The following is an 11488-nucleotide window of genomic DNA, read 5'->3' as shown; positions in this document are numbered from 1 at the left end:
AAACAAAAAAAAACAAAACAAAGCATACAGAGACATGCAGGTCATCCACAAAAAAAAAAAAAGAGACTGCCAGCGTAGTGTTGTTGCGGTGGCTTGGGGAGGGGGTCCATTTCAAAACATCCAATACTGTACAGTAGAGTGCAAGTCTAAATCCCACTGCACTCCTGTCTGCGTCTCCAGTTTCACACACACACACACACACACACACACACACACACACACACACACACACACACACACACACACACACACACACACACACACACACACACACACACACACACACACACACACACACACACACACACACACACACACGACGGGAAAAAGGTACAGAAAGCCATGCGCGGTCCCCAGGCCGACTTCACCGTACGGCATGAGGTACGACCTTGCTGACTGACTGGATAAGGCGAGAGAACCATCCCCCCTCCATAGAGGCAGCGGGACAGCGCAAGTCACTAAAAAATACTCAAAAAAAAAAAAACGAAAAGCGGTGAGAGCCGACATCCATTGTCCATCACGTTGGCGACTATCATTTACAGTAATCAATTAACGACATGGTTTTGCGAAATGGGACTAAACAGGCAGTGTGCGGAGAGAAAAAGCGACGGCTTTGAGGATAGTTTTGGCATTGGTGGCAAAGTATCGCCCCCTTAGAGGTACTACACGCAGGATTCAAACACTCACAGGCGACAAATCCTGCTCTTGGGGGCTTTTTTCGGGGGCAATAAGATAGGGACCCTTCCGTGACCCTAAATTATTCCTGAGCCTTAGAAAACAATAGCAAACTATACATTCTTCCCTAGAAACGCCAGCGGCAGGTCACCATGTAGTAAATAAGAACAGTTGACGTACGGTAACCTTTGTTGAGATGTGGCGAGAGAAAAAAAAAAAAATCAAAAATGGTATTCGCTCTCCTGTCTCACAACCACAGTCCCTGTCGGCCTTACATGTTGTAAGAAAAAAAAAAAGAAAAAAGGCAATTTCATGTACTGTACCTGTCAACAAGTAAATTACTTTTGCGTGAGAGATGTTTTTTCTCCCCTCCAGACGGTAAATGATCCTATTGCACCAGAGCATACACACTAGCCTGTACTATTATTATTGTTATTATTATTATTCTACAATGACAACCGTTAGGATGAACAAAAGTAATAATAAAAAATAAAAATAAAATTCCGGGGGGCATCCAAGGTTTGAAGGCAGTTTGGGATTAAGGGGGAAAGCACACCCGTCCATTTCTAAAGTTCTCGCTCCTTCACAGACTCCTCGCGAAAGCATTGGCGACAGAACAACGATCAAGTGGCCGCGTCATCCGAAACAAACGCGCCGAGTGATGGCTGTCAAAAGCTTCGAAAGGAAGAAAGTTAAACAGCAGAAAAACTCAAAGAGGCCTTTTTTTTTTTTTTTTTGCCCGGTTTTCTTTCTTTTCTTTGTTTTTTTTTGTTTTTTTTTGTTTTTTTGAATGGACAATCTAATCAAATAGCAGGATCTCAGAATTCCCATGTGGTGTCCCGACCTCAGTCTCCGTCCTTCCATCTTTTTCCAATCGGTGGTGGGTGGAGGCGGCGGTGGTGGTGGTGTCGGAGGGGGGTTCCCCATGTTCAGTCGATCCGGGTCCGGTGGGAGTGAAATCGGGCTTTCCGGACGGGAGGGAGCGGCGGGCCCCCCCCCTTCATTCCAAAAGACCAGTGTTGAGACCGTAAAACATCAAAGTTAGCACAAAGGAGCTGCCCGGTCCAGATCGTACTGGAGAAGACAAGAGTCGTTAGTGGTGTTGCTCCCAGGCAGACGAGGACCAAAAAGAGAGGGGATGGGGGGAGGGGGTGGAGAGGGGGTAGGACCAGGCCGGACCGGCCTTGTCAGAGCCGGCCGGCTCCGGGGCGAGGCCGAGGGCCCCTGAATCCTCCTTTTTTTTTTGTTGTTTTGTTTTTTTGTTTTTTTTCTCCGGTTACAAAGGTCTATGGTACAAGTCAAGCTCGGCTGGTTTCACTCGTGAGCTTAGGACCTCGACCGTCCTTCTGTTTTCAATGTTTATTTTTTTTATTTTCCATGGTTGGGTTGTCTCAGCTTGCCATCGTCAAGTCCATGCTGCCACGCTGTGCCGTAGGACCGCGCTTCACCTCGCAACGGCGGGCTGCGGCGGGAGAAAGACCAAGACGAGCAAAATTAATGTCACAACTTCAGCAAAAAAACAACAAATAACGAAGCAACTAGCTCATTTTGAAGGGGGTTATTCTACGATAATCGCAGGCTGGCCGCACATTACCCAACTTTCCCATTACACGGCCACTTAATAAATAAAATAGTACATTGAGACGGAATATTGATGTGAAATGATTTTATAACTAGTCTAACATTTAAGAAGAATTGTCCACAACAACGTAGCAAACTATTGGTGCTACAAAAAATAAAAAATAAATGCTCTACATATGGCGACAACTTCTTATTGTTATTAATGTGAAATTGGACATCAGCATGTACTGTAGGCGGAGTGATACAAGGAAGTGGTCACTGTTAACAGACAGCGGTCATTATTCAGAAATAACCGACCAATGACTGCAGCTATTGACCAATCAGAATCAAGTATTCCACATAGCCATGAGGCAATCTAGGATATTCGACCGGAGTGAGGGGGTCTCTAACACCAAGTACGAAGGGGGAAAGCGTAGCGCGTGTTGACCACACCTGCATCACGACACCACGCAGCGGCAGCTCATACAGTCCTGGCCGCTCTCGTCAGGGGGGTTCAGCTTCCTCAGCTTGTGCTGCCTGATCTCCCTCACCAGTGTGTAGAAGGCATCCTCCACGCCCTGCTCACACACACACACACACACACACACACACACACACACACACACACACACACACACACACACACACACACACACACACACACACACACACACACACACACACACACACACACACACACACACACACACACACACACACACACACACACACTTCCTGCTTGAATGGCGAGAAAAAGATGGCAATGCCCAGTTCGAAAGGATAAGTACAAGGAAGATAGATAGAAACTAAACTAGAAATAAAGTTATTATAACATAATAAAAATGACAACATTATTACCTAATTATTTAATAAATTAGCTAAATGTAAAAATGGCAAAATAAAATAAACAGAGTAATTTACTTGAACAATTTGACAATAAACCCAAAATGTAATAAACATAAAGATAAATTCAACAATCAACAATAAAAAAATGTAAAAAAACAAACAACAACAAAACACTACACAATAAACCTAAAGAACACTGAAGATCACTCTTAAGAATACCAGCGAACCTCATGAGCATATTCACCGGTAAAGCGTTGCCATGGCAACCGCAACCCCATTGAGAAACGGTGAAATCTTTCTCTGGCTTAACTTGTGAATTTGCTTTAAGTGAATGTATGAGGCTATAGGCAGCCACGCAACGTGCATGTAGGTGCGCAGCGGTGTCCTTGCGAGGCCTTTCACATCGCTCCGCTCCCCCAAGCCGACCTGGCAACCCGGCCGTGAGTCATCGCCTGCAGCAGCACAATAATACGTTCCCAGCACTGCAGAGCCAGAGCACACACACACACACACACACACACACACACACACACACACACACACACACACACACACACACACACACACACACACACACACACACACACACGGTCCTGTACCTGCCGTGTCTTGGCGGAGGTCTCGATGTACGGGATGCCGTAGGAGCGCGCCAGCTCCTGGGCTTGCCGCGTGTCCACCGTGCGCGCCGGGAGGTCACACTTGTTCCCCACAAGCACCATGGGAACGTCGTCTGAGTCCTTGACGCGCTTGATCTGTTCTCTGAGAGCGTAAAAATAAACACATATAAATATATATATATATATATATATATATTCTGTGAAAGGAGAGAGTGAGTTCTGACTATTAACCGCATTTTCCCCCCACATCATCATCTAGGGGGGGTGTGCGTGCCAGCCAGCCACCCGGGGGGCTTTAGGACCCTGAGGAGGATCCCGAAAGCCCGGCGGGTCTGGGGCTGTGCTGCTGCTGCTGCTGCTGCTGCACTGCTGAAGGATGGAGGGAGGAGGGGAGGGCAGACAACAGGCAGACGGCGAGCGGCATTACCTCATCGCTACAGCAGCCAAAAAAAAAAAAAAAAAAGGAAAACAGCAGCCAGCCAGCGGAGCGACAGAGGGGACTGAGGGTGAGATCGATCCATCAGCACGGCCCTCTGGCCTTGGTCAACCCCCCACCCCCCCCACACACACACACCTAGGTAAGTGCGATGACGACACTGGGACTATGATCTCGCCGCCTTTATTCAACCACAAAGGGAGATTGTCACAGCAGCTCACATGGAACAAAATAGACCATATTAATAATAATAATAATAATAATATAATGTGAATCGAAATAAGAAGTCGGCAATATGCATTAACCCTAAAAATGAACTATAAAGATACAAAAATAGACTTCAGGTATTGTAATCAGTTTTTTTGACTCACAAACTTTTACACTTTGAAAGTACGGATACAAAATGACTGACGTTGCCTTATTTGATTGTACATTTCTGCATATCATTGTCCATGCAATGTCACAGATTCTTACAATAATGTGAAATTGATGCTTTTCCAAATCAAAACAAAATAATAAAAAAAATTGATCGTAAAAGGCAATACACAAATATAATAAAAAGGAAAAAAAGGCAGCCTAAAATGAAAAAATGAAAGATGAACAAAAAAAAACGAAAATGTGGCAAATATACATAATATAAGTATCTGTGCACGCTCTCTGGTGTACGGCTCAGTCAGCAGTTGTGTTAATCCTGTCAAAAAGCGAGGCAGCGAGCCAAATGAGTCCACTCTCGAAATAATATCTCAATTTAATATATTCCAAGACATTAAAACGACGAAGGAGGCCGATCATTGTGTGGTCAGCGTTTGGGATCCAACTACACTCAAAAGAGAAAGGAAAAAGTACATTGTCATCTCGATTTGGAATTCCCTCCTCCTCCTCCTCCTCCCCCCCAGTTTCTCCTTCCCCCGTCCTTGGGAGTGCTCCCTCGCTCCCCTCTCGTCTAATTGAGTCACGATCGATTTCATTGGCAACGCACTGTAATCCTCCAGTCAGGGGGCTAAGCTTTCTTTAGCTGTGTTAAACGCTACAACATGACATCACCGCACTGCCGCAGAGAGAGAGAGAGAGAACACACTCGCGCACATGCACACACACAAGCACACGCTTCGCGGGGACCTTTAGAAATGGTTTTGTGTCCATTTCCCGCCGCTGAAACATGAATCCAAATGATCTAAAAATACACGTTCAGTCCTCCTTAGTGATCCTAGCCCGAACACCAACCCCCTCCCTCCCACCAATATGATCCGCGTCGCCGTTGTTTCCGTACCTGTACTGGTGGATGTCCTCGAAGGACTTGGTGTTGTTGATGGCGAACACGCAGAGGAAGCCTTCGCCCGTCCTCATGTACTGGTCCCTCATGGCGCTGTACTCCTCCTGACCTGCCGTGTCCAGGATGTCCAGCAGACACGTCTCGCCGTCGATCACCACCTGCTTCCTGTACGAGTCCTGGAAAGACGGAGGATTGCGAGGAGTTAGGACTCGGCGTGCCCGGCGAACGCGATCTACGGTCGAAACACACCCCACGGAAGTACGCAAACGCAAGGTGTGGCTGCGCGGACTCAACGCGTAGCCCATGTTCCTGCTGGGGTAATACACCCAACCTCCCCCAGGGGGGCGGTAGATGGCAAATCCTATCCGGTTCGTAAACATGACGTCTGCAACAGCGAAAACAACCATAACAATCGCAAAGCAACATATCAACCGTTGAGCAATGTGTCATCTTGTCCTTATTGTACCGGAGGGAAAAAAGAAAACAAGGAAGACCGACTCCCTCTCGGATAAAAAAATGTATATGTGTAAATGAGTGTTCAGCTGCTCGTCAAATTGTACTGTAGGTAGGCTTAGGCGATATCCAAAATGTTATATTGCGATGCAGTCCCACCCAAATGACATGATACACAATATTATCATTGTTGATGATAATATCGTTGTTTTTTTTAATAAATAATGTAACACTTATTAAGTAAAACATTTTTTTTATAATATATAATTTTTGACCCTTTTGTTTTTTTTTTTTAATAATAATTATTTATTATTTATCTTCTTTGCATTTTTCGGGCTAAGTATGTGAAACACGGTCGACCACAGCACGCGCAGACCTCGTTGGAACCGGGACGTTTCAGGCGTCTTTGTTGTTCGAGTTATATCGAGAATATCCATGTACATTTTGAGCAGAAACGAGTGAAAAACTGTTGCAAATTTACCCGGAAAGGTGAAGAACTTTGACGCGACTTCATTCGTTTCAGGAGCCGAGCGCTTTGTGAATCGTCATCTAAAGTTATGTGTGTCCAAGCTTTGTCTCTCGGAACTAATATGCGTCCTGCGACCTGCGCCCTGTGGACGTTTGCCACGCGTAGACAGACAACCAGAGCCGATTCTGCGTTTAATGGAAGCTCGGAAATTTGGAATTGGTGTCAATATAAAAACAATGTGTTTTACGGAACCTTGGAAACCCGTACCACGTACCTACCATGACTAAACTGGACCCCGTATATTGCTGCCTGGAGCTATATTTATTATTATTGTGTTTTCTGTGTAATTAATTGCCAATAAGAATTTAATCAAGGAGATTTCAAATGAAACAATTAACTGAACAAGCTGCGAAGCGCGCTGTGATCTCCCGCCGTGCTTCCGGAAGTGAGAACCGATCCGACATGGCGGCACCCTGCTGCAGATTGTTTACTGTCGCCTTTCCCATTTGACTGGGCCCAAGCCCGCCCACTCCGCCGAGCCGAACTGATTCCGCCCAAGATGGAAACGGAGCGTAACGGGTCGACAATTCCGCCTGATACCCGGCTCCTTGAGGGGTGTTGTTAAAGCTGCCCGCGCCCGACGCAGTGGCGGTTTGGCGTGCGACAGACGAGACGGAGAGTCGCTTTCTTCCCGTTTGAAGACGCCTACACGGCTTCATATTAGATTTACCCGATGCTGCAAGAACGCCTGTTTCTCAAATGTTACAATAAATGATTGATTGAGGAATATAACATGCATTTTGTATCTTGTACATCACATGCTATATTTAGCGTTTATGTTATTGACCAATCGACGATTGTTAAGGTTCACAACGATCAATTAAGGAAATTCCTTTAAATTTGCATCCCTACACACACGCCGCCCGTTGCGTCAATACTCTGTCCAGTTGTGACTGGAATTGCCGTGAAATGTGATCCCACTATCCACGCATTTGGGAACAGCAGCAAAACTCGGCGATTCCCTTCCTCCTTCCTTTCCAGGAACACAGGCTGATTGGGGAAAAGAGAACCCACTTGAAAGAAGCGAGGACACATTTTGTTCAGCTCCAAATATGTTAGTTTCTCACTAGCCTACCATTAGTAGATTATAAATTCGGACATGCAGCGAAGGAGATTTAAACAAAACGTGGTCCCGCGGACGGACGGTATTTGATACTGCGAAAATATGGCATATGGTGGCGAATATAGGCCCCAAGTCTAACTGTAGGGAAGAGATTTTTTTCCATCTCCAAATACCAGGGATAAAATATAGAAATAAAAAAATATGGAGGGATATCAGGGATTTGGGAGGCTCCCTGACAGTTTCCTGCTGTTGTCTGCGTATAGGCCCCCTGGCTGCAGCGTGTGGTACTGCAACTGGAGCTTCAAGAATCGGGTTAAGAATCTCCAGGCAACACATTTCACATTTTGCATACTTACGTAGGATACGTTTCGGCCCTTAAAGTACGGGTGGAGAAAAAAAAACGAAAAAAAACCAAAAAATAACTGAAAAATAACTACCCCTAGTAAAATGATGAGAGCTTCAAGCACATGCAACTGCTTGCACACAGTGTGCACACTGTTTTTCGGTTCCACTTGGTTCCCTCAAATTGGACTCAAGCGCATACAGAGATCAATAACAGATGTGTTGATTAGAATTTATATCCGATATATAACCTCCCCCCGTCTGGTTCCCGGGACCAGTGACGGGAAGATGGACGAGGTGGTATGGGAGCCAATGTTTGGCCTTCCAACATACGGCCGCACAAACATGGGAGTGCGGCCTCTTTTGTTTGTTGGCACATGGGGGCCAGGAATGCGCATACACAAAAAGGACATTGTCCGGCCGGCGGCGGGCGTGGTGGAAAACAGAGATGGAGGATGGTGGAGGACAGGGATTTGGGAGAAAATGTACTGCCACTCCTTCGTGGTCTTCGTCCCAGCGTGAATATTTCACCTCGGAAAAAAACTAACAAAAAGAAATGAACTACAAACAAAAACCCACCACCCTTAATCAGAGAACTCACTCCGAAAACCTGACCTTCCAGTGAGTTGATAAAGAGCCCCTTTGCAAATTAAATAAAAATGAATTAGACTGAGAGGTATTTTCAGCGAGACCATGCCAAGTCCATCAAGCGGGAAAAGAGAGGGGGAGGCGGGGCAACTTCAAATTGAATCAGACGCCATTCTGACCAAGCTGCCGGCTGCAGGCAGCGACGGCGGCAGGACAGATAATCACGACCAACGACAGCTCCCGACGCGCAACGCTCGGAGACGGGGGCCGTACCTCGATGGTGGGGTCGTACTCGTCCACAAAGTGGTTCTGGATCAGCTGGATGGTGAGCGCACTCTTGCCCACGCCACCAGCTCCCACCACCACCAGCTTGTACTCCGTCATCCTCTCTGCCGCCGTTCACCACACACACACACACACACACACACACTGGAAGGAAAGAGGAGTGAGAGAGAGAGAGAGAGACAGAAGGCAGGTTAGCATGTTACGTTCACACACATTCACTGGACATGGAGCTCTGACAAAGGCCGTTAGAGCACTTCAATGCCTCATTTATTTTTCTCATGGCTCAAGGGAAAAACACACACAAACACAGAGTTATTACCATTTCTGTCCAGCGGCACAGAGCCACACACTGGACAGTGTGTGTGTGCGTGTGTGTGTGTGTGTGTGTGTGTGTGTGTGTGTGTGTGTGTGTGTGTGTGTGAGAGAAATGGGGGCTTAGGCCGAGACCCTCGGAGGGGAATGTGAAAAATGTGCTGAAGGTACTCAATGTTCCAATCCTCTCCAGCTCGACGAGAGCGGCAAGAGACTGTATGGGAGAGAGGGAGGGAGGGGAGGGAGAGAGAGGCAGAGGAGGAAGGGAGGGGCGCAGGGATCCTCATCCCTCAGACTTCACACGTTACCGACAGCTACCTCGGCGCCCGCGGTGTGCGAGGCGAACTCGGCCTCGGGGAGGGTTTGGGGCGGGACGGGGAAAGGACAAAATGATGACGGCGGCTGGTCGGAGAAAAGGGGTCACCGTCCAACTCCCAGATTTGAGGGGACCCGAAATGGGACTTCCGCGGCCAAACCAGCGCGCTTGTTTTATGGCTCCAGATGTGCATCCAGTTGCCCCCCCTATAGGTCTGCCCGAACGTAGTTAATAGGCCCAGTCAATACACGGTGCCGCCCCGACTGTAAATCAAGGGCCCGTTCTAAAAGAACCTGGTTATTCTCGCGTGTCAGCCCAACTCAAAAGGGGCGACTTCAAAGAAATGGAACGCGGCCGCTAATAACGCCCTGAGTTGTGCATCAATTGCGTCCGCTATCTGCCCCATCTTGGCGTCCGATTGACAGAAGATATTGCCCTTATGATATGCCGGCACAAACACACCCATAAGGTTTTGCAGCTGAGTGCAATTTGCCCTGGTTTTGTGTATGATCGCAATTATTCTTGTAAATAAGTAAATAATAATAGTAAAATAATAAAAGTAAATAATCCCGAGCCTGACATGGGACACACGTTTTTTTGTTTCGTTCAATTGGGAAAAGGAGAAAAATAAATACATCAAAATGAATAGAAATAAAACATACATACATATTAAACTCTGATCGAGCGGGGAGCAGAGGCAACGCTGCCTTTTTTATTTTTTGGTCTCTGCAGACGGTAATAATTTCACTCTCACTACGTGTGGCTCTTAACGGTTGTGAATTGGAGATTTTTTGCAACCAGGCTCATTTGCATAGAAAGGGACCAATTTCGCACCAAATGTAGAACAATACCAAATTTAATTGCGTGCGAATAGCACCAGTGCACGAGAGGCAATTTGCACGAGTGCATTTCACCGTTTGGGGGTTCTTTATGATTTAGACGCTTGCTTTTTGTGTCATTTGCGCAGGTTTTAGCGACCGCCAAAAGCCGTGCAATCGGTTTGTGAATTGCGGCAGTCGTTTGACATAAAAAAAAATAATAATAAAAAAAAAAGGAAAAGCAGATGCGCGCTTTGGCTTTCCAGGTAACACTGAGTAATACCCCTTTCACACTGCACCAAAAACCCGGTAACACCCGCTAACATCCGGTTTTCGTCACTAGTGGGAAAGGGAAAAACCGGGGTCTACTACCGGGTCAAATAACCCAGTAATAGATCCGGGTTTTAATCGGCTTCACCTCAGATTGGCTCTGATGTGAACAGGACACCCGGGTTGACTTTCTAATTTTGGCCCCTTTACCTACACGATGCGAGGCAAATTGAAGTTCCGGATGCTAGCCGTGTATCATTCCATCATTTAATATCCCATTCAGAATCCAAAAGCAGAAGTTATTGACTTTTTTCAGCATGGGGGCGGGGGGGACCATGAAATGTTGTGAGTGTGGGGATGGCACCGTGGGGAGCACAGCAGAGAACCCCCACCGGTCCCCGCTCCCTGGGGTGCGAGTACCACGGAGTATGCTTCTACTGTAGTTTTGGGTCAGTCGTGAACGATCTGAGCCTTTTGAACGGCTCAAAATACTTATTTTCACGTTTTAAAGTTCTGTCGTTATTTGTTTCAGTTGCTGTCTCTTCTACTGTTTTGTTCCTAATCACACCGGAACCCTGACACGCCCCTTTTCCCGGCGCCTAGTTCTCGCGGGTTGATTTTGGTGTCAAAACGTTTAAGGTTCTGGAAATACTGGGTGGTTGGGAAGTTATATAGGTAGATTAAGATTTCTTTTTTTATTTTTATTTTTTTTAATGAGAACAACTTGAAATTTAAAGCACAGATAAAAATGCTCAACACAAGCCGCAACACATCGTATGCTTCTACTGTAGTTTTGGGTCAGTCGTGAACGATCTGAGCCTTTTGAACGGCTCAAAATACTTATTTTCACGTTTTAAAGTTCTGTCGTTATTTGTTTCAGTTGCTGTCTCTTCTACTGTTTTGTTCCTAATCACACCGGAACCCTGACACGCCCCTTTTCCCGGCGCCTAGTTCTCGCGGGTTGATTTTGGTGTCAAAACGTTTAAGGTTCTGGAAATACTGGGTGGTTGGGAAGTTATATAGGTAGATTAAGATTTCTTTTTTTATTTTTATTTTTTTTAATGAGAACAACTTGAAATTTAAAGCACAGATAAAAATGCTCAAC

General features: G+C 46.3%; 1 protein-coding gene across 1 annotated transcript in view; it reads right to left on the bottom strand.

The window, feature by feature from the left end:
• Nucleotides 1-662: 662 nt before the first annotated feature.
• The window catches only part of hrasa (HRas proto-oncogene, GTPase a), a 23616-nt gene continuing 12790 nt past the window's right edge, over nucleotides 663-11488 (bottom strand). The window contains exons 2-6 of the mRNA XM_080001775.1: nucleotides 8656-8811; nucleotides 5405-5583; nucleotides 3681-3840; nucleotides 2689-2813; nucleotides 663-2137 (exon numbers count right to left, since the gene is read on the bottom strand). Coding sequence (XP_079857901.1) covers nucleotides 2694-2813; nucleotides 3681-3840; nucleotides 5405-5583; nucleotides 8656-8766 — 570 coding nt within the window. The 5' untranslated portion in view covers nucleotides 8767-8811 and the 3' untranslated portion in view covers nucleotides 663-2137; nucleotides 2689-2693. The remainder of the gene's footprint in view (nucleotides 2138-2688; nucleotides 2814-3680; nucleotides 3841-5404; nucleotides 5584-8655; nucleotides 8812-11488) is intronic.

This window comes from Zeus faber (genome assembly GCF_960531495.2).
Source record: "Zeus faber genome assembly, chromosome: 6".
In the NCBI taxonomy this organism is placed as follows: domain Eukaryota; kingdom Metazoa; phylum Chordata; class Actinopteri; order Zeiformes; family Zeidae; genus Zeus; species Zeus faber.
This window is presented reverse-complemented; position numbering and strand designations above follow the sequence as displayed.